General features: G+C 37.4%; 1 protein-coding gene across 5 annotated transcripts in view; it reads right to left on the bottom strand.

Moving 5' to 3' along the window:
- Window positions 1-13,744: 13,744 nt before the first annotated feature.
- Window positions 13,745-23,650, bottom strand: part of si:dkey-71l1.1 (uncharacterized protein LOC569883 homolog) — a 49,264-nt gene continuing 39,358 nt past the window's right edge. For all 5 annotated transcript variants that reach the window (XM_039763940.1, XM_039763939.1, XM_039763944.1 and 2 more), the window contains 2 exons: window positions 18,771-18,873; window positions 13,745-15,088 (listed from right to left, as the gene is read on the bottom strand). In XM_039763940.1, the coding sequence (XP_039619874.1) occupies window positions 14,949-15,088; window positions 18,771-18,873 (243 nt within the window). In that variant the 3' untranslated portion in view covers window positions 13,745-14,948. The remainder of the gene's footprint in view (window positions 15,089-18,770; window positions 18,874-23,650) is intronic.

Here is a 23,650-nt window from a genome sequence, read left to right as displayed (position 1 = left end):
TTTATTTATAGCAGCACTTGTGTCTGTAAGGTTATGTCTTGGGTTTGGGGTGTGGAGAAAGTCAACAACCAGTTCCTTAGTTTGGCTGATGTTAAGATGCAGATAACTCATTTTGCTCCAAAAAAAGTTCTCCACCTGGCTCCTATAATGCGACTCATCCCTTTTATCAATACAAACAACAACAACAACAACATTTATTTATATAGTACATTTTCATACAAATAATGTAGCTCAAAGTGCTTTACATGATGAACAAAGAGAAAAAAAGACAAAGTAGGAATTATTTAATGTATATATGTATTTAACACCCCATAAGTGCAGAATCATCTGGAAATTTCTGCAAGTGATATGACCTGGTGTTATATTTATAATCGGAGGTGTACAGAATGAAGAGCAAAGGAGACAGGACTGTTTCTTGTGGTGCTCCAGTGTTACTCACATCCATATCAGAAAAAAAAGTCCTTGAGTCTCACACACAGCGGTCTGCCCAAAACATAGTCCATTATCCAGGACACCATCAGCTCATTCACCTACATATCTCTGAGCTTACCCCTTAACATGGATGGCTGGATGGCATTGAATGCACTGGATAACTCAAAAAACCTAATCCTCACAGTGGTGTTTTGCAGGTGAGAATAAGGCCGGGTTTATACTTCATACGATGTGATGCATTCTGTGGACGCTGCTGCTACACAAGCAGTGTACTGTTTATACTTGCGCATCTATTTTATGTAAATCTGGAGGATTCCACCAGGTGGCAGTGCAAGATTACATCATGGTGAGAAAACAACGTTCAACTTAACTGTGTTGTGAAATGTCCAAAATACTCATTAAATTTCCAGGACACCTCGCCACTGTATCTCTGAAAAGGAGATACATCCATCAATCCAGGGACACGCCCATTCCAGCAAGTCTTGGACGTGAGGAAAAAACAAACAAAACAAGCACACAAATACACTTGCGTCATTTTAGCATCACCATATCTCCAAACCTGCATGTCCTTGGAAGGAAACTGAAGCACACTGTGGAAACCCACCAGGAAAACATGCTAACTCCAGGCTGGGAACACCATTGATATGACTCCCTACTGCGCTACATACTGTTCTGCCACCGTGACGCCTCTACATGGGTAATTATTAACACAATTAATTCTTTAAATGAAGTTAACGATTTATCTGTAAAATGTAACTAACATGCTTTAAAAAATTTCATCATGAAAGTGATATCAAGTATGAATCTAAGGATTCTAAATATGCAGAGAGCCTGAATATCATAAATTTAATGTGTTCTGTGTGGAGATCACTGCCTGCTGCTGCTGTCAGTGCAGGAGGAAGCCCCAGAAGCACTCCTGTTTTAAGATGATGTTTTTACAATGTTCTACTTTAATGACAAAATAAACTACGAACATTAAAGTCGAAATTTCCAATTAATCACGAAATATACCTTTTTTCTTCACTGTGTCCCTAATTCTTTTCTCTGTGGCTTAAATACGCTTCCGTACATTCTGACAATGTTGCGAAGGTGCCAAAAAAAAAAACAGCACAGAAGATGGTATGTGAGAAAAAGTATCGTCTCATTATGATGGGGAATATGTGATACTTGTATTGTCTAAGTGAGAAATAGATGAAGAAAACCACCACAGATTCATCCGTATGTCAATATTTAATTTTGATGATTTGCTTCACCACATGAAATCTTTCATCAAACATCAAAGCATGCACATTGATCCTGTAGGATCTCCAAAGAGGCTTGCTGTCACATGTTGATAGTAAACAAAGACTCTGGTGCATTAATGTTGCATCAATTTTTGAGGACATGCTCAGAAGACGCTTCAGATGAACGTTGGGAACGCTTGGCAATCATGAGGTGTACACGTTCTGAGCGTGCCTTTTTTTAACCAGCACTTAGACTTGTGGAGCAGATTGATAATTGCATCCTCCAATCCAATTGATGTTTGATAGTCAAACTGCAGTGGGTCGACATGGTCTACCACAAGAGTACTCAATATAGTCCAGGAGCAGTCTCTCTCAATGGTCTTAATGATGTGAGATGTAAGTGCCAATGGCCTGTAGTCATCTGAAGTCTCATGTGTAAACGGTGCATGCGCACAAAAATGTTGCATAAGAACATTTCCACGTTCAAATTGCAATGTATTAAACCTAAACTTGGCATAAAGCCACGCACATTTCCACGGTAGCTCATACCCTGTCATACGCAAGTTCTCTGCTTGCTTTTGCAGACTGGCGGCACCCAGCATCAAAGCAGTGCTACTGTTCCTGTGTGGTTTATCTTTCTTTTTCAGATGCACATCCCTGCTTTATAAATACACTGAAATTAACCGCATTTTGCTTAAAAGTTTACTGCATCTGATTGTAATTAACCGGTAACAATATAATGGTCCACAGAATGCTCAAACTATTATAAATACTATAGCTGCTTTAGCGTTATTACTTTCACTTCACCTACTTCTTCTTCTTTCAGCTGCTCCCGTTAAGGGTTGCCACATCGGATCATCTTTTTCCATATTACTCCCACTGCACCACTCGGAGTATTTATATCACTGTATCTGTGTGTGAATCACAGCCGTACAGCAGCTGATCGGAAAGAGAATTATAGGTGTACAGCATCAAGCGCACGCTGTCTCAGCCATTCGCTATTTGAACTGCTCTCATTCGACAAACGCTTCAGAGTCTTTCCTGTACTGACCTCATGGTTCAGAAACAGTTTAATCACAAGAACTCTAAATGCACTCCATCAATCCATCAAAATTTTAATTATTCAGAGTGCTATAATATTACGAATGTAATGGATTCTGTGTCCTGTTGGAGGAAGAGAAAGCCCGGAAGCACGTAGTGATTCATACACATAGAGCACATAGAAGATCAAATACAAAACAAAGCATTTAACATGCTACTTTAGTTACGATGGAATTTGAGAAACTAGAAAATTAAATGATTTTAGGATGAAGTTTATGATGTTCTACTTTAATGACAAAATAAACTACGTGATTAAAGTGGAAATTTCGAGATTAAAGTTGACATTTCGTGCTTTTCCCCCACTGTGTGCCTTTTTTTTCCCTCTGCATCCTAATAAGCTTTCATATGACACTCAGACAGTGGGCCACGACTCGCCTTTTTACGGTGACTTTGATATGTGACAACTTCTTTTTTATTTCGGGCACTGTGCGACTTTGTGAACTTGAGCTTTCGAGTTTCTCCAGCATGCTATGTCACTCGATCAGCTTCCTTTTGTTGTTTATACCACTGTTTAAACCAACAAATAGTAAGTTTTTACTTGCTTCCACTTGGTATTCGCTGAAATTCTTCTATTTTCCCTCGTACCTTTGCCATTGTCTTTTCACAGAAGGCTGATCTTAAGGGCTATTTATATTGATATGCATATTCAAAGAGGCATAATTCTGGGAGGAGATGGGGTGGGACAGCAGGCGCGTGCATGTGTGTTACTTTTCTCAATGACTGGGATTTATGTAGCGGAAGAACGTGGAAGTTGGCGAACGCACAGATTTATGCATCTAGATTTTTTTGTGCGTAAGCACATTTCCGTTTTTGTGCTTACGTCATGTTATAGTGCGAATTCTACGCACAGCGTTATAAATGAGGCCCCTGGTGATTAATATCAGGAATACTTCAACCACAAAATATGGTTTATGCATTTATTTCTAGTAGGATTGACTACTGCTATGCTGTGTTCACTGGATGTTCAAACTGTTCTTTATACAGCTTCCAGTTAATCCAAAATGCTGCTGCAAAACCCTCTGTTTAACATATAAAGCCTTAACTGGCCAAAGTCTGGCTTACTTGTCTGAACTTATCATGACTTATACAATTTACATTGAGATCTCAAGATGCCGGTGCTTAGGATTTCAAGGGTTAATAAAATAAAAATGAGAAGTTGAGCTTTTAGTTACAGGGCCCATAAACTGTGGAATGGTCTGCCTGCTACTATAAGAGATGCCCCTTTGGTTTCAGCTTTTAAGTCCCGGCTGAAGACTCACAACTTCGGTTTAGCATATGCTGACTAGAGCTGCTGATTAACTTTACAGATTGCAGATCTGTTGTTAGTCATTAGCACTAAAACAAAAGTAATATGATAGTTATAATTTGTTACTAACCCTCACCTATTCTGTTTCTCTTCTTGGTACTCAAATGTGGCACATCGTTTGCTGGCCTCATGCAGTGTGACAACTCAGCTATCAGCCCCAAATTGTTGTAGTGTGTTTATGTTGCTTATGTATTCAAGACCAAGGGTTAGTGTCTCTTTGATGTACTGGGATCACTCACGTTTGGATTTTCAATTAGACTGTAATTTGTAAGTGCACTTTTCTGATTTTTCTGTGTATTTTTTTTCTTTTTTGGCATTGTTCAAAGGATAATATTCTAGGATTGTAGATTGGCTTTGTTTGTTTTATTTTGTGAAATGTTAAGCAAAATGACACCTTTTATTGGCTTACTAAAAAGATTTCGAGGCAACTCAGGCCCCTTCTTCACACAAGATGTAATATAGAGACTGGAATTCCTGATCCTTATATAAACACTAGGACAGATACAACATTGGAAAACCTTTAAGTGGGACATCTCCAGGCTAAAATTCATTTAGCAAGAAAGGAGAACAATGTATAGTCAAGATCTTTTGATATGATAACTGTCCAACACAGTCTTCTGAAGTTCTTGATGGGTTTCTCCATACAATGTGGATCTGTAGTAAAGGATGTCTGGGTCAGTCCAAGAGATGCAAACAATCATCATATCTGGCCATAAAACTCTTGTCTCTATTTAAACCATGTTGTAATGTGTTAAATTTTAGCATGAATTTAGCTTCCCATTCCTTTTTCTCTTGCTGTGTTCTGAAGTAGTCCATAAGCATTGTGACTTTAAAGTCCCTCTCACAGCGTCCATGGCTGTTGAAGTGAGCTGCTGCAGGAACATCTCTGTTGCCGTGATCAACGCAGAACCTGCGTAAGTTCATTCTTTGTCAGAGTGTTTGGGACATTTCATACACAGAATTAGGTAGACCACATTACATGATCTGCAGGAAAATTATCCCTTTATGGAATGTTGTAGTCAGCAGTGTGGTATAACTACACAATCCTTCTCCGGCCAACAGCAGCCCAATTTCCACCAGCACCCTGTTGGCTAACAGTACTGGTGGCGGTTCTTGTTAACCCGGGTACTCAACTGATCCAATATATAAATTTGTATTGTTGTCTGCATATTGATTATTGGCAAAATTTTACACCAGATGCCCTTCCTGACGTAACCCTCCCCATTTATCCGGGCTTGGGACCGGCAAGAAGAAACACACTGGTTTGTGCATCGCCTGTGGCTGGGTTGATATAACTACACAATATGTATCATAAATGTAAGCACACGTTTTACATCTTTTCTGTAGAAAGGGAGACATTTTCTGTTGGTTCACTTAGGGAGCTTCAGACAATTAGTTGCTGCAGGTTTGGTGGTTGTCTGTATGCCAAGAGGGGTGGTTGTGTTTTTCAGCATTTCATCATTGTTTGGCATTGGTTGAAGTTCTTTTATAATTTTTTGAAGTGCTTCAATATGTAGGTTGAAGGTGACAACAAGGGGAATGTGGTTCTTGTTGTCTTTTTTGATATTCCAGAAGATTGTCTCTGGGTATGACAGTAGCTCTTATTTGAGTGTCTGTTGTTTTGGGGGTATAACCTTGTCTGATGAAATCGTGTCTAAGCTCCTGCAGTTGTTTATCCCAGTCTGTCAGGTCTGAGCAAATACAGTTGTAATGTATTGCTTGGCTGAAAATAATGGAGTGCCTTATATGCTTGGGGTGGAAGCTATCACTTCTCAGGCAGGTCCGTCTGTTTGTGAAAGGGTGTTATCTTTCAGTTGAACGGTGGTGTCAAGGAAGCTGACTTCTGTTTTTGAGTAATTAAACTTCAGCTTTATGTTGGGGTGGAAAGAATTATGTTCATTATAAAAATGGAGGAGGTCCTTCTCACTGGCAGTCCAGATTATGAAGATGTCATCTATGTAATGGAGATACAACATTGGCTTTAAGATGCATGTTGACATAAAATCATTCTCCAATTTTGCCATAAATAGGTTTGTATAGTGAGGTGCAAACCAAAAGCCCATTGCAGTCCCCATTTGTTGCAAGGAGAAGTCCAAATGAGAATAAATTGTGTGTCAGAGTGAATTTTATCATTTGTATAACTGATTCTGTGGGTAAATCACATTGTTTAAGGTACGTTTCACATGCCAATATGCCATCATAATGGGGGAAGTTTTTGTAAAGTGCCTCAACATCCATTGTGGCCAGTAAGGTTCCCTCAGGTAAGGGGGCTATAGCAGTGTTGTAGTGTGCAAAATCTGTAACATTTTGGTCTATATTTTCATTATATTTAACTCAAGGCAAAACAACAGCTGAACTTAAATACAGGTCACTTGCATGGACAGTTAACATCAAAAGCAATCTGTTTTCCTGAATCACAGTAAATTTTGTTTGATCTGAGCAGGAATTCAGGAGATGCCTCAAGCTGTATTGATGATTTTATCACCTGTGAAGGGACAAGCACCAGGACTAGATTGGTTTACAGCTTCAGACAGGGGATTGTTAAAACATCAAAAACTGTATTGCTTGAGAAAACGGACATACTCGAACTGATGAAAGAGTTTGAGTAAATTCATTCATCATATTGACAGCCAAGCAATCAGGTGCATGTAACAATCACATCTTGCGCAACTCCCGTAGCATTTTAAAATAAATATGATGGACTAAACGAAGAGCACACTAACGACGTCAGGAGAGGGTGTCAGCAATGTATGGCTGTTTTTCATCTGATCATCAGCAAAGCATTTCATGAACAATTATGAGTGCTAGTTCACAAGCTGCCTAGGACATTCATCCTTGACATCTTTACTTTTTCATAAGCTTTTTCTAAAGACTATATAGAGTATATATACACTCACCTAAAGGATTATTAGGAACACCATACTAATACGGTGTTTGACCCCCTTTCACCTTCAGAACTGCCTTAATTCTACGTGGCATTGATTCAACAAGGTGCTGAAAGCATTCTTTAGAAATGTTGGCCCATATTGATAGGATAGCATCTTGCAGTTGATGGAGATTTGTGGGATGCACATCCGGGGCACGAAGCTCCCGTTCCACCACATCCCAAAGATGCTCTATTGGGTTGAGATCTGGTGACTGTGGAGGCCATTTTAGTACAGTGAACTCATTGTCATGTTCAAGAAACCAATTTGAAATGATTCGAGCTTTGTGACATGGTGCATTATCCTGCTGGAAGTAGCCATCAGAGGATGGGTACATGGTGGTCATGAAGGGATGGACATGGTCAGAAACAATGCTCAGGTAGCCAGTGGCATTTAAACGATGCCCAATTGGCATTAAGGGGCCTAAAGTGTGCCAAGAAAACATCCCCCACACCATTACACCACCACCACCAGCCTGCACAGTGGTAACAAGGCATGATGGATCCATGTTCTCATTCTGTTTATGCCAAATTCTGACTCTACCATTTGAATGTCTCAACAGAAATCGAGACTCATCAGACCAGGCAACATTTTTCCAGTCTTCAACTGTCCAATTTTGGTGAGCTCGTGCAAATTGTAGCCTCTTTTTCCTATTTGTAGTGGAGATGAGTGGTACCCGGTGGGGTCTTCTGCTGTTGTAGCCCATCCGCCTCAAGGTTGTGCGTGTTGTGGCTTTACAAATGCTTTGCTGCATTCCTCTGTTGTAACGAGTGGTTATTTCAGTCAAAGTTGCTCTTCTATCAGCTTGAATCAGTCGGCCCATTCTCCTCTGACCTCTAGCATCAACAAGGCATTTTCGCCCACAGGACTGTCGCATACTGGATATTTTTCCCTTTTCACACCATTCTTTGTAAACCCTAGAAATGGTTGTGCGTGAAAATCCCAGTAACTGAGCAGATAAAATACTCAGATCGGCCCGTCTGGCACCAACAACCATGCCACGCTCAAAATTGCTTAAATCACCTTTCTTTCCCATTCTGACATTCAGTTTGGAGTTCAGGAGATTGTCTTGACCAGGACCACACCCCTAAATGCATTGAAGCAACTGCCATGTGATTGGTTGATTAGATAATTGCATTAATGAGAAATTGAACAGGTGTTCCTAATAATCCTTTAGTTGAGTGTATCTAGACTTTACTATCAATCTTGTTTTCTATTATTCTTTGTTCTATTTAGCATTATTATTCATGTAATAAATATCACGCTGCTTTTAACTTCCTGTGCTTTGTCTTCATGTCTAGAGTGATTTAAGTAATAAGATGGATTTCTTTGAGCACCTGGAGCAGCCAGAAGTTTGCCATATGCTCTGTGCTGCAAGGTGACCTCCACCCAATAGTAGGGAACAGTACGTAAAGTAAGGCATTCTTGGTTGATAAATGGCCTATAGCCCAAGGATGTTGAACCTTTGTATGTTTAAATGTATTCATAGAGACCAATGTAATATTTAGGTCTGATATATATTTTAAACATCGTATGTTGTTCGGGACGATAATAAGCAAGTCTCTGAAATGCTAAGAGAGTGACAAATTGTGTTATTCTTAGGGCATTTGTGTAGTTAAAAGTGCTAGAGATTAACTGGCAGTGTGTGTGTGTCATACATAGAGTACTGTTGTGGTTAGGGTCTGTATGAGTCTTTTGAAGTGCTAAGAGAGTGACAAGTTGTGTTATTCAGAAGGGACTTGTGTGGTTTAAAGTGCTAGAGATTAACCAGCTGTGTGTGCGTCATTCATAGGGCACTGTTGAGGGTTTGTGTGTATGTGTATATCTATGTATGTGCTAATCTTAAGGTGCAACAGTAGACCAACCCAGTAATGAACCTGATGGGCACACATCCCTGAAGACAATAGGTAAAGGGTAAGTAGAGGGAAAAAGCATGATAACACAAGCAGGCAGCTGTTTTTAGGAAATCAGTGGTGTCCTGGATGTAGCTGGTTGTATTGCAGCCAGGGGTTTAAGGATGTGCTCCACCCCTCCTGAAACATTTTCTGTAAGGGAACCAATTCCTGAGATTATAGGCCTTCCTTGATTCCCTTCTTTGTGGATCTTAGGAAGCATGTAGAAATAACCCACTATGGGGTTCTCAGGAATTAAACTGCTTACATGATCCCTGAAGTCAAGAGGAAAGCTACTTACTATCTTTTTTAGTTCCTTCTTGTAGAGATCTGTTGGGTCTTCCTATAGCTTTTAATAATTAATTCCTGTAGCACTGAACAATTGTCTTTCTGCCTCCTATATAAAGTCAGTTTGTTTTATTTAGAATTGCCTTTTAGGAAAAGGCTACTTTTGGAGGCTCAGCCTCACTTAATTTGTGAACCTGCAAGAGTCATAATATGCAAATCACAGCTAATGTATTTTAATGGAAGTGTGTGGTTGTGAGCCTCTCAATATAGATTTAAGTGATCACACTGTTTGATTTTGTGTGATGCAACTAGTGTCTGTGAACTTACATGTCTCACCAGTCTTTACAAAAAGGATAGATATTAATAGACAAGAAAAGTAATGTGAGAAAAGCCCACACACATAAAGGAAAGTGATGGTATGGCCCCAAAAGAATTTTTGTGTCAAAAATGCAACTGCAGGTACCAGCAGCATAACATATGCAAGGGTCAACTTAATGCTTATAAAAATGTGATAGGCAAAAAGTGGCCAAAAGTCACAGCACAATACAGCAAATTTCAAGGTTGAAAATATTGAATTCCTAAACCTATTAAATTAAATTTAAGGTCACAGAGGGTTGGAGTCTATCACAGCAGAATTGATCAAATAGCAGACAGCCAGACTGCTCAAATATGCTACAACTAAGATTTCCTTTGCAAGCACAAGAGATTTGCCAAGCATTTTTTAATAAGCAACTTCATGTGTAAATATGATGGGTTGTTAATTACTTAATTATCTCAACGAATATATCTGTTCAGAAGTGTACTCCATTGATTTAGGCATTTTCTTTATTTTCCAAATTACCTGTATAATATAAAAGCACTGTTACACTATACTTAAGTAAAAGCCTTTTGTTCTTACAGACCGAAGGACAGTTTTCAGGATGAACAATGATGCTACTTTCAGCCCTGTCCCACCCCTTCCAATATATGAAGAGACATGACTAGAAGTTAATTGTCAATACTGACCCTGCTATTGAAGAGGATGCTGCCTTCGAGAAGCAAACGATTTACTGAAGAAGTCTATAATGGGCCATTGTCCCCATCTTTTTATTGGGTCAAATTTAGTTGATGATTAAATGGGGAGTTAGCAAATACCCCCAAACAGCTGACAATGTCTTCTGGTTGTCTTCCACACCTTCTGGTGGCTCACATGTCACCATCTCTGGTGTAACCTACTTGGACACACACTCTCTTCTCTCTCAAAGAAGGGCACTGAGCTGCCTTGAAAGCTTGCACATTGTAATCTGTTCAGCTAGCCAATAAAAGATGTCATTTTGCTTCATTTCTCATTGCATCCAAAATTGCTAACATGGTACATCACCCTACTCTCTCTTTCTCGTAAAGGTTCATGCAACATCTGGGTTATCTGATTCCTAGCATCCTAGTGACTCACTTTACTCTGGATGTGCTCACCTCGTTTAGTCATACAGCTGTCTGTAGGCCTGCCATTGGACTCCCAGTACTCATAGATCAAACTATCTTTTGTGTTAAAAAGAGAGACAACAGCTTGAAGAATGTGATTAGGAAATGAATCCTAAATTAACAAAATCAAAGCCAAAAGCGGGGTAAGGTAAAAACCAGCAAGTTAAAACCACTGCGACAAAGCCCAGATGTTAACCAAATATCAGAGCTGAATATTGTTTGTAGAAGAGGCATTACCATAAATCTTTTGAGAGCACCACAAACTACACTGCAAACGTTTTGTATATTTATGAATATATATTTTACTCTGGACACCAGAGACCCTTTCACCAATGTAATGATGTGCTATTCTTGTCAAAGTTGCCCAACCTGAAAGAAACATCAAAACCGTATGAAATGCACGGCTCATCAACCGAAATGCTGGGAAGTCTATGTTTAGATCAGTTTATCACAACTTTGTAACTTATAAAAGATAAACAAACAAACAAAACGAAATACAACAGAATAACATTGTAAAAAGATAACATTTTATAAAATAAAGCACAAAATTGAAAACTATTTTGTACAAAACCCTAAAATCATTATAACAGCCTTGGTGGTGACCAGTTATTATCTGGAGTTGCAAGTTGGGCTGCCACTATCAGAGAACACCGTCCTAAGGCCATGCATGGTCCTGGCCCTGTCCAGGGACACCTATTTCTACCTGTACTTCCTTTTCCGGCCAGAGTGCTTGCCACAATGTCTACTTTTATCTAGGGACTTTAAAAGATGCCAGTAATACAGATGTTTCTTAATGATATGAAAGAGGCATAAGCGTCTAACACATTTGTACTCAGAGGTAAACTGCAGTCTTTATTTTCATTTTTAGATTTTTTTTATTTTACTAAGCCTTACACTTTCACATTCAAGATCAAAATTTCTAACAGAAATGTCCCATGTAACATAATGCCAGTGGCATTTTTTTTTTTATTAAACAACGACTTGCATTATTAATCCTATTAGGTTGTTTGGATTTGGAAGAATTAAATTTGAAACTTAACACATAGAAAAAGAGAAAAAACAAATATTGGGTTGACACAGAAAAGTACAAGTCATTACTACCACATTGCCAACTTTTTCAGCTCAACTTACCAACTCTCATTTACTTCTCAGTGATTAAAACTGCACACTTTATGCAGTAAACAAAAAATAAGGTCAGCATGAACAGAAAAGAAATACCCAGTAATTTTGTTAGTTATTAATTTTAATGAATGTGCCCTAAAAAGGAAAATAATGGTAATAAATGACCTAAATAAAAATATTTGATAATAAATGAACACATATTTCAAATATAGATGCAATGACACAAAACATGTTGTAATGTTTAGTCACACTTCCAAAATGATAGTCTACACCATAAGAGAACTTATTAATTCACAGCTATATGAAGATATAAATTTTAAGATATGCTTCTGATTATATTTTATTTCAACACTTTTGTGTTCTAGCCATATAGAACAGTACTGAGATATAAGAAGCCATTCAGGAAGTAGCACCTTCTTTATAGTTCCATACTTGTTTCCTCTCCTCTCCTGATGGTATAAAAGCATGTATGTGCTTTGAATATTTTAAATCTAAACTTTTTTAAACAAATATTTCTGAACTATCAAAGAAATTGTTTCACTGCTATAAACACAGTAGCCTATGTTTCCTCTTTGGGAATTATCAGAGTTGAAAGGAAATGGTATAAAATGTAACATATTATGCAATAATTTAATTACCTGAAGAAGATATATTTTATGCTCTGTTGCTTAAGCAGATCCTGAGTTATTTGTAAATGTCATCATGTAACTAAGTTATTTTAAAGTCCTGATAAGGTCTAATGTTCAAGAAGTCAAGCAGCTTTTCATATTCCTGCAACCACTGACAAAGAATTCAAAGTAGAATGTCTTTTATATGCAGTAAGTTTAAAGACTTTGCATGTGTGTTTTGGAGAAGTACAAAGTAGTGTTACTGAATTCTGGCTTCTTGGCAATTCCTGCTGTTTTAATGCATGCAATCCCAAACAACATTACATACAATACCATTTGTTATCAAAAAAGTCTGCTGTTTTATTTTATGTACAACTAGGGCGCTTTTCTCGCCCACCCCCGGGTTTGGTTAACTGGATATACAATAAAGAGATTGTTATATTCATGGGAATTGTTGCATACTCTTTCGATTCTATGTTGCATCGCTTCTCTGTGATCATAAATATACACCTGACCAAATTGTGGTTTCTTCGAAATTAAATTTGTCGTAGCTTTAATTGTTGAGGAACCACAGATAGTCATAGTGTATGGTACATTATTGTTTAAATCTACGTTTTGAGCATTGTATGATGCGAATGCGAAAAGATTATTGTAGACTCGGATGTTTTGCCTGTAGTGTTTGTGAATTTCACTTTCACCAAACAACAAATCTATTAATTCTCGTGAATATGCCCTTTTCCCTGATGGCAATACAAATTAGCTGATCTACAAGTCTCTGACTTAAACTTTAAAGCCTTACAATATCTACATACTTCTGACATATCACTTATGTCCATATATTTAATCTCTTTTTGCTGTTCCGTTATTTCACCGAGTAATAATTTCCGTTTGTTTGTGCTAATGCGATCTTTATTATCTTTTTTTTTTTATACTTTTTAATTACCCTACTTTCATATTCTTTAACTTGCTCTGCATGTGTATCGCACCAACATTTTTAAATATCTTTAAGAAGTCTTTTATTTCTGACCCCAATTGGTCCTGCAAGCTTTTCAGTTCCACTTGGTCCAGGATGATTATTATTTTCCTTATTTTATGAATTTGCACATAGATTATTATCGTTCTTTTATGCATTCTTTTTTGCCTTCTTTTCTCTCCCAAGCTTTTGTGTCTCTTTTCAACACGCTGCTTTTTCTTCTTCGCTTACTCGTTGACATGCCATCTAGAACGTATAAAATTTTTAAGAGCTGGGAGCACATGAAAAGTGTCTGCCAGAAGCATTCCAACAACTGAGAGGTTAGATGTCCATGATCTTGTTTTAAATTGTTTGTAAGTAGGGTGTGACGTGCAAAAGTCACTGTCTCACGGGTCTTGCTTCGAAAGGTTGTAAAGTCTAGTCTCGCGGGACGTCAAAGTGTCTTTCCGAGAAGATCACGTCTCGACCCAAGATTTATTTTATTATAATCGAGAGATATGTATGTAATTTCATATGATGTACAACTCAGAAACTAATAAATTGTATTTTTTTTCTCCAGTAAATTCAATTTTGCTAGTGCTTTCTGCTCTCCACACAAAAGCGAACACATTGTATTACTCTAGCTTTCAAAAAGTAAAACAGAATTTATGTTAATATAGTATACATGTGATGGGGCCTTCATGACCACTGCAAGTTTGAATATTCGTCATTAGTTTGCATTGCCAGTCTTTAAATTAGGTATAGCGACACAGTGGATTCCAAATGTATTCAGTTCCCTTCACTTTTTTCAAATTTGCAGTGTATAATGGGATATTTCACTTTTTATTTTTAAGAAATTATCAACAAATTACAAAAAAAACATTTTATGCTTTGCCATTCTGGAGTACTGACGGTGTTGCCTGATGTGGGGGAAATTTTTATTTAAACAATTTTAGCATAAGGCTACAACATAGTAAGTAATATGGGGAAAAAAGTGAGTGGACTGAATATTATTTGAATCCTCTGTAAATGGTCCCTTTATCTGGTGCAAATTGTTGGTTTATAAGGGCCAGGTGCCAGACCATCCCGATTTCTCCACACTAAAAATTAAGGGAAAGGAGTATGAGTGAGGTTTTCGGGGCATCTAGAAAGCATGTTTTGAAAAGAAGACTTTCTTTTTTGAGGTAGCATAATTAAAAAGTATTAAAGTAATTTATGCAAAGTTTGTTGAAAAAACAACCTCATGAAATACAGCATACATGAGTACATTTGTACTACACTGTAAGGATATATTAAACCTCAATATGCATAACTCAACATTCGCAACATTTCTAAATCCTCCATAAAAATAACTAACATGTAAAAAGGTTTTATCATGAATGGTTTAAATAAATAAATGAATAAATAAATAATTTAAAAACTTTAAAAAATACTATTAATATTACATTTTGGTAGTCTTTCTTTTTACATTGATTGCCCTAAAAAAGAATTTCTTTGTTACATAATCAGGGCATTTGCGTTTAAAATGTGAAATAAACTGGACTGTGCAAAATCATTATGAACCTAAAAAGGAAGCCCTCAGCAACCCTACAAACAATATATAAAGAAAAACAAAAAATATATAAAGTGTCGGCACATATCATGCAACCGTCACTCCTAGACCACACTGGACTTTGTTTCCTCTGTGGTTGACAAATGCTCCCAAAGTCAGAACAGCAGGAAGGGGAGACAACCGTTTCTCTAACACAGCTCCAACAATCCAACGGCTGTTTAAAGTCCCTGTAAAAAGCAAAACAATGTCAATGTTTTGTCTTCAGCCTACAGAAACAAATTCATTTTACACAATTAGTTGAGAATGAGAATTTAAAAAAAGAATTGCAATGGAGAATGACCAAGTGTTTTGAACATTGGAAAAGTGCTACATAAATAAAAAATATTATTATTGCTATTATATCAAACACTATTTTGATTTGTTTTCTTTGAAACACAGCTATTAAAGTGCTTTCAACTTTTTAAAATCCATGTCTATCTACCACATCATACTAACCTGGTCTTTGATGCTTTGGAATATTAAATAGACAGAAGTACTTTTTTGCCAATTTATTTTCCTAATCAACTTTTTTTCTTAGTGGAGTTTGATAGGGGCCAAAGAATTTTCTCCACATTCACACAAACATACATACATGTATAAACACACACACACGCTGTTACCAGCCTGTAGCAACAAGTGAAATTCTTTTTCTGTTCTCAGGAGTAAAAAATACACAGCACTTCTAATGTAATTACATCACAATAAAAAAATATTAACCTTAATATTTCCCCATATAACCCAATGCCTATATTAACCTTTGAGTGTTTAAACTGTGCAATGGCTATGTTGCTGTTTGTTTTAAAAACCTAGCATCAGATCCAGGGTTCGTCCCTGCTTGCCAAACATGATTTCTCATAGAGGCTCCAATTCTCAAAGGTAGTGAGAACGTTCACTGCATGTTATCAAGCCTATATTTAATAGTTTATTAAAAAAAATGTATGTCGGAATCGTACAAACTCTTTTCAAGTATACTTTACATTATATTACAGCCTTTACAGCTCAGTGAGCAGCAGACCTTGTAGCCTGGATTATTTGTCATTAAGGGGAGGCCGAGGGGAAGTCAAATATCTAACAATCACATACCAAAACAGAAAAAGGAGGATCAAAACAATGCAGCTCCTACAGAGTGAACCAAATGTAACTGAATTTCCTCTGCCCACAAGTGTTTCTATGGGTATTTCAATTTCATGCCAAATACAAACCGGTGGATTAACTAGAGACTGTGGTCCAATATGGACGTCTGATTGAACAGCATCCAGCTGCTTCCCACCTTGATACCAAAACTGAGGCATTGGCCCCTTTTGATGATGTAATAGGAAAAAACAGCTTCCAAAAAACAGTGGATGACCTTTGAGCAATGTAATAAGATAATAAGACTTAAGACCTCCCTTTCTTGGTCATTTATTGGAATAGCGCCATTAGTGACATTTGTTTAATAATATCTGAAAACATTTAAGCTTTAATAAGTTACCAATCACAATACAATAAGTAAAAGATTGTTTAATCATAAATATAAATAGTACACAATTGAAATGTTAATATTTTCAATTAAGTTAAGTTGGTAACACATTACACACGTTTCTAATAATTTTCAGTTCTAGCCTTCATTTACGTGATCTAAGAAAACCACAGCCAGCTGTAGATGGTCACAGCCTACACCCATTACTGTCATTTATGCAGTGTACCATTCTCCTCAAGTCAGTCATAGCACTCCAAAACTCACCAAGACAAAAAACAAATTTGTTTGATTTTATCATAGTGAGTAATTACTCATTACTAATTTTTCTGACTCAGTTCAATCAATCTACCATCCATGGACTTTGTCCATGTTGTACACTTTCTCTGCTTCAATATGTTGCATAATATTCATTTGGTAATGCAGAGCTTCTCTTTAAGTATTACAAATTGATAGAATTGCTTTTTAATATTGAATTTCAACCTAAAATATTCCTTAGAAAATTTGGGAGTATATCCAGCATACCCAGCCAAAAATCCATAAAGACATAAGCCGAATATAAAAACTCCACAATGACAATGTTTAAGCTAGGATTGCAGTCTAATACACAATATCTTTAAGACAGCAGTGCTCACTACTGAGTCTCTCTACCATTGTTTGTCTTAGTATTTAAAATCAAAATTGAAAAAATAAGCATGATTACTGATTGTAATGGGTTGTATGTTTACTATTAGAAATCTCTAATATAAAGTGCAGCACAGAGATACAGTTGTTGCACTGCTGCCTTGCAGTAAGGAGACCAGGTTTCGCATTACGGGCCCTCCCTGCTGGGAGTTTGCATTCTCTCCCCCTATCCGGGTGTTTTTTTCTCCGGAAGCTCCTGTTTTCTCCCACAGTCCAAAGACATACAGTTTAGGTGAATTGGTGAACCTAAATTGGCCCTAGCATGTGCTCGGAGGCTAGGGATCTGCACTGGCAATCGGAAGGTTGCCGGATTGAATCCCGTAAATGCCAAAAGGGACTGTGCTCTGTTGGGCCCTTGAGCAAGGCCCTTAACCTGCAATTGCTGAGTGCTTTGAGTAGTGAGAACAGCGCTATATAAATGCAAAGAATTATTATTATTGTTGTGTGTGGATATGTGTGTGTGTATTTGTTTGCCCTGCAATTTACTGGCACCCTGTCCAGTTTATTCCTGCCTTGTGCTCTTTTCTAGCTGGGGTAGGCTCCAGCAGACCCCCATGACCCTATTCAGGATGAAGCGGGTTAGAAAATGACTGACTGACAAGTTTGAAATTACCACTATTACCAAGAATACAATTGCTCAAGTGTTATTTTAATGCTTTTGGAATTCATTACTTTTAAATTACCAATGACACTTTGTCTATCCAGTGCTGAGCTGATAACAGTTATAAAGTCATCTAATTTTCTAACTGATTAATTTGAAAACTCAGTTAATAATGAAAAAATTCTCATTATTCAAGTTATAAATTCTTTCAATGTTAATGTCATCATTATTGATGAAGGCATTTATTACAATGTACCACCATGCTTCAGAAATACATAAAGCTGCCACTGATAGCTTTGGTGTTTTTTAAGATATTAAAAAGGAAAGACCTCTTTGTTTAGAACTGACGATTGTGGAAAAGTCTATAATTAATTAAACCATTCTGGTTTTAATATCTGATGTTTCAAATTTACTAAGTGAGTACCTTGCAGTGTACTAGCCAGTAATCTGAGTAACTGAATACAAATTACACTCTTTTTGGCCTTTCAATTAAAACCACCAACATTTCCAAGGTATAGATTAAAAGATTACATTTTTTTCAGTGTACTGAACAGGCCAATGACACAAATAACAGATGGAGCATTATTAAATTTTAAACATTATAAGACAGGTTTATAATACTTACTGCATTCTAAGTTATTAATCTCTTCTTAACAGCAAATATGTTTACAGGGTATGTGTATTATGCAATACTGAATAAAATTAAATTTGTCAAGTTCATGTTCAAGCTTATTGCCATGGGTATCTAGTACATAACATAAATATTTGCATATCTCCTTAGAACATACACATACACACAAAAAAAATGTTTACACAGCAACATCCATCTATCTATCCATAACAATACAAATTTGAAAAGCTTCAGAAGTATTAAAAGCTTTTTATTACACTCTAATTAGCAGAAATTGTTGCTGCCAGACTTGTGAGTGACAAATAAAATGACAGTTGCATCTATTATACATCACCCACAATTTTTTGTACCCAAACGTGCTTCACCAACACTTCACAACACTTTTCATTTTTAATATTCAAGTATACTTTGATTGTGGTAACAGAAATACAACAAAAAGCTCCTACATACACTGAAAGAAAAGAGGGTAACAGCTGATATTTAAAAAAGAAACTGTACCTCTGAAGACCATATTGGCTTCTGGAATGTCAAATTGGTAGCCAAATGAAAACATTGTTTCTTGTGTTCTTGTGCTGGCTTCAAATTCCACACCTACTTGGATCTAAAAAATGACAGTTTTACTACAGACCACATTATTAAGCAAAATTTTAAAAAGCACAGATGAGTATGTATTATTAAAATAATTGATCTCTTTGTTTAAAACATTAAGGAAAGTTGTTATTTGGCCATTCACCCGTCATCTCTGTCTTTTTTATAACTTAGAAATCTATTTTCTACTTACAGAACTAATGTATTTATTTATTTTACATACCATTCTAATATAGCTTTTGTGTACTTTTAGCTATTTGTATTTATACATTTTTATACACAAAACCTGCAAGAACCTACTTATTCTTATACTACATTTCAGATGCTACTTATTATTATGCTACATTTCAGAGTTTTACAAATGCATTCTTTTATAATGAGAGTATGATAACAGAAATTTGATGCAACTGCATGGCAAACATACATAAATGGTTACTTATTCTTTGACTTTATATATGCTGTTCAAAAAAATAAAAGGAACACTTTTTAATCACAGTATAGCATCACATCAGTGAAACTTCTGGGATATTGATCTGGTCAGTTAAGTAGCAGAGGGAGTTGTTAATCAGTTTCAGCCGCTTTGGTGTTAATGAAATTAAAAACAGGTGCACTAGAGGGGCAACAATGAGATGATCCCCAAAACAGGAATGGTTTAACAGGTGGAGGCCACTGACATTTTTCCCTCCTCATCTTTTCTGACTGTTTTTTTCACTAGTTTTGCATATGGCTATGGTCAGTGTCCCTACTGGAAGCATGAGGCGATACCTGGACCCTACAAAGGTTGCACAGGTAGTCCAAATTCTTCAGGATGACACATCAATACGCGCCATTGCCAGAAGGTTTGCTGTGTCTCCCAGCACAGTCTCAGGGGCATGGAGGAGAATCCAGGAGACAGGCAGTTACTCTAGGAGAGCTGGACAGGGCCGTAGAAGGTCCTTAATCCATCAGCAGGACCAGTATCTGCTTCTTTGGACAAGGAGGAACAGGAAGAGCACTGCCAAAGCCCTACAAAATGATCTCCAGCAGGCCACTGGTGTGAATGTCTCTGACCAAACAATCAGAAACAGACTTCATGAGGGTGGCCTGAGGGCCCGGCATCCTCTAGTGGGACCTGTGCTCACTGCCCAGCACCATGTAGCTCAATTGGCATTTGCCACTGAATACCAGAATTGGCAGGTCCACCACTGGAGCCATGTGCTTTTCACAGATGAGAGCAGGTTCACGCTTGAGCACATGTGACAGACGTGAAAGGGTCTGGAGAAGCCATGGAGAACATTATGCTGCCTGTAACATCGTTCAGCTTGAATGGTTTGGTTTTGGGTAAGTGATGGTCTTGGGAGGCATATCCATGGTTACCCCTGGTGCACAACAATGCCTAGCCTCATGTGGCAAGACTATGCAGGCAGTTCCTGGAGGATGAAGGAATTGACACCATTGACATGCCCCCACGCTCGACTGACCTAAATCCAATAGAACACCTCTGGGACATTATGTTTCGGTCCATCCAACGCTGCCAGGTTGCACCTCAGACTGTGCAGGAGCTTAGTGATGCCCTGGTCCAGATCTGGGAGGAGATCCCCAGGACACCATCCGTTGTCTCATTATAAGCATGCCCCCCGATGTTGTCAGGCATGCATATAAGCACGTGAGGGCCATACAAACTACTAGGTAAGATTTTGAGTTGCTGCAATTAAATTTCAGCAAAATAGACTAGCCTGACGCATCATTTTTTCACTTTGATTTTTGGGGTGTCTTTGAATTCAGCCCTCTGTAAGTTGATAATTTTCATTTCCATCAAATGATGGGGAATCCTTTTGTTCCTAACACATTACCCAGTCCATATCAGTATAGACATACAGCATCAGCCTCATGTGGAGAGGCAAAATGGGAGGGTGGGGGGATAAGGGTGGGAGAGAAAGAGAGCAGGCTATATCTATATCTAATCTATCCTTTTAATCCTTATAATTTTAACTACCAATGAAACAATAGGCTGCGTGGCAACAACTCTTGGGGAAATAGGAAATTAAGTTTAAAGCTGTCTCGCTTCCAGTTAAGACTATAAAATGACATCAAAAATTCAGAACCAATGCCTCCATGATGGGACAGCTAACTTTGTGAGCTGGAATGTTAAAGGCCTGAATCACGAATTAAAGAGAAATAAAGTATTCTCTTACCTAACATGTTTAAACGCTAAAACACTATTTTTACAGGAGACCCACTTACTAAGCAAGGACCAGTTCCAGCTGCAAAAGGATTGGACTGGCCAAATGTTCCATTCTAGCTTTACAAAGAAAACTAGGTGTGGGAATTTTCATACATAGAACAGTCTCATTTGTAGCATCAGATGTATTATCGGATCCTGAAGGGAGATATGTGATGGTCATGGGCAACTTACTTAACTGTAAAATGATTTTGATCACCTAATGAGTAATCATAAGGAATTTATGCAAAATTTAATTTGCATCCATTCCCAATATGAACACTCATAAAATTATAATGGCTGGGGACTTTAATTGTGTTTTAAATCCACTCTAAGATAGGACTTCTATCACAGGGGGTACGATATTTAACACTGCAAAGATAATTACAAAGTTTATAACTGACCACAACTTATCAGACCCTTGGAGGTTTCTAAACCCAAACTCTAGAATGTATTCTTCCTACTCACCAGTACATCATTGCTACTCAAGAATTGATTATTTCTTTATAGATAATAATTTCTTGCAAGTACGATGCCTATTGTTATCTCCGACCATGAACCTCTGATCTTGGAGCTAAAGTCACTATGCCCCACACACTCACCTCGCAGATGGCGTCTCAACCCGTTTCTATTAGCAGACGAGAATTGTACAGAATTTATATCTAAACAAATCAGTTTCTTCCTAAAGACAAATACATCCTCAGAGATTTCTGCAGGAAAACTCTGAGAAACTCTTAAGGCCTTCTTAAGAGGACAGATTATTTCATATCTTTCCCACAGTAATAAATTAGAAACCAAGAAAGTATCAGAGTTAAAAAGCGAAATTACTAGAATAGATGAAGAACATGCCAGGCTTCCAAGCAAGGCTCTACATAGGAAAAGGCAGGCTCTGCATTCAGAACTCAAACTCTTGACAACTAAAGAAACTGAACAACTAATTTATAAATCCAGAAGGTGGCATGGCTCTACCTAACTTCCAGTTTTATTACTGGGCAGCAGATATACAGGCGATAAGATCCTGGACACAAATAGAAGAACATACACAGGCTTGGTCCGCAATAGAAGTAAAATCCTGCAGTACTTCTTTGTATTCCCTGCTCTGTGCTCCAATAAACACACATTATCGGCAATATACTAATAACCCAATTGTGCTTCACTCACTTAGAATATGGAACCAATGTAGAAAGGACGGAGAAGCTTCTATCTGTGGCACCTCTGCAAGAGAACCACCTCTTTCAACCTTCGCAAACATATGCAGTTTTTCATATTTGGAAAAAATTTGGAATTAACATGCTTAGAGATCTTTATATAGACAACATCTTTGCATCCTATGAACAATTACATTCCAAATTTAACATTCCAGCTACACATTTCTTTCACTATCTTCAAATCAGGAACTTTGTTAAACAGAACCTTCCCGATTTCCCTCATCTTGCACCCTCATCCACGCTGGAAAAAATATTGCTCAATCTAAAGGACTTAGACACAATCTCTACAATATATAAAATCATTTTACAATCCCTCCCTTTCAAAGATCCAAGAGGACACTGGGAAAAAGATCTCTCAATTAATATATCAGAAAAAGAGTGGAAAGTAGCAATGCAGAGAATTCAGTTAAGCTCCATATGCGCAAAGCATACAATTATACAACTCAAAATTATATATCGAGCACATCTGTCTCGTCTAAAACTCTCCAAAATGTTTCCAGGGCATGATCCAACCTGCCAACGCTGCAACCAAGTCCCAGCCTCACTGGGTCACATGTTCTGGGCCTGCACCAAATTAACATTATTCTGGACCAAAATTTTTAATTACCTTTCAGACAGCCTTGGGGTCACAATCCCTCCTAACCCATTTACAGCTGTGTTTGGGGTTCTTCCAGGTGGGCTTAAAGTGGAGAAAGACAAACAAATTGTGATTGCATTCAATACACTTTTGGCACGCAGACTTATTCTGATAAACTGGAAGAACCCAAACTCTCCTCTTTCAAGTCAGTGGGAAACCTATGTGTTATACTATTTGAAATTGGAAAAAATCAAATACTCAGAGGATCTGTACAGACTTTTTTCAAAACATGGCAGGATCTAATCAGTAATATTTTAAAATAAGCTCATAAAGCACAGAGAATTTATTAATTTAGATATGTTTACAAGCCTTAAATTTCACACCGTTTGCCTTGCTCTCTCTCTCAGGGGTGGAGATCGATTTGTCCTTAACTCAATTTCTCTATTTGTAAAAACTTGATTGATTTGTATGGATTGCAATAAAATTAATAAGAATGTAATAATAAAATAAAAAAAATTATAAATCCATACATCATTACTATGAACATGGAGAGAAAGCTAATAAGCTTTTAGCTCAACAAATCCACAAGCAAGAAGTTCGCAACGCAAACCTAGTAATCACCAACACGAATGGAGACAAAATCAACGACCATAAAAATATAATGCACACATTTAGAGACTACTATAAATCCTTATATTCTACTGAGTTTAAAGAAGACAGCACACAATCTAATACATTTCTGGATACATTACAGATACCACAAATAGATACTCCTAGTGTGGAGGAACTGGATAAAACTCTGGCG

The sequence above is a fragment of the Polypterus senegalus genome, chromosome 9, assembly GCF_016835505.1.
Source record: "Polypterus senegalus isolate Bchr_013 chromosome 9, ASM1683550v1, whole genome shotgun sequence".
Classification (NCBI taxonomy): domain Eukaryota; kingdom Metazoa; phylum Chordata; class Cladistia; order Polypteriformes; family Polypteridae; genus Polypterus; species Polypterus senegalus.
Note: the sequence above shows the minus strand (reverse complement) of the source record. Positions and strands in the feature narration are given on the sequence as shown.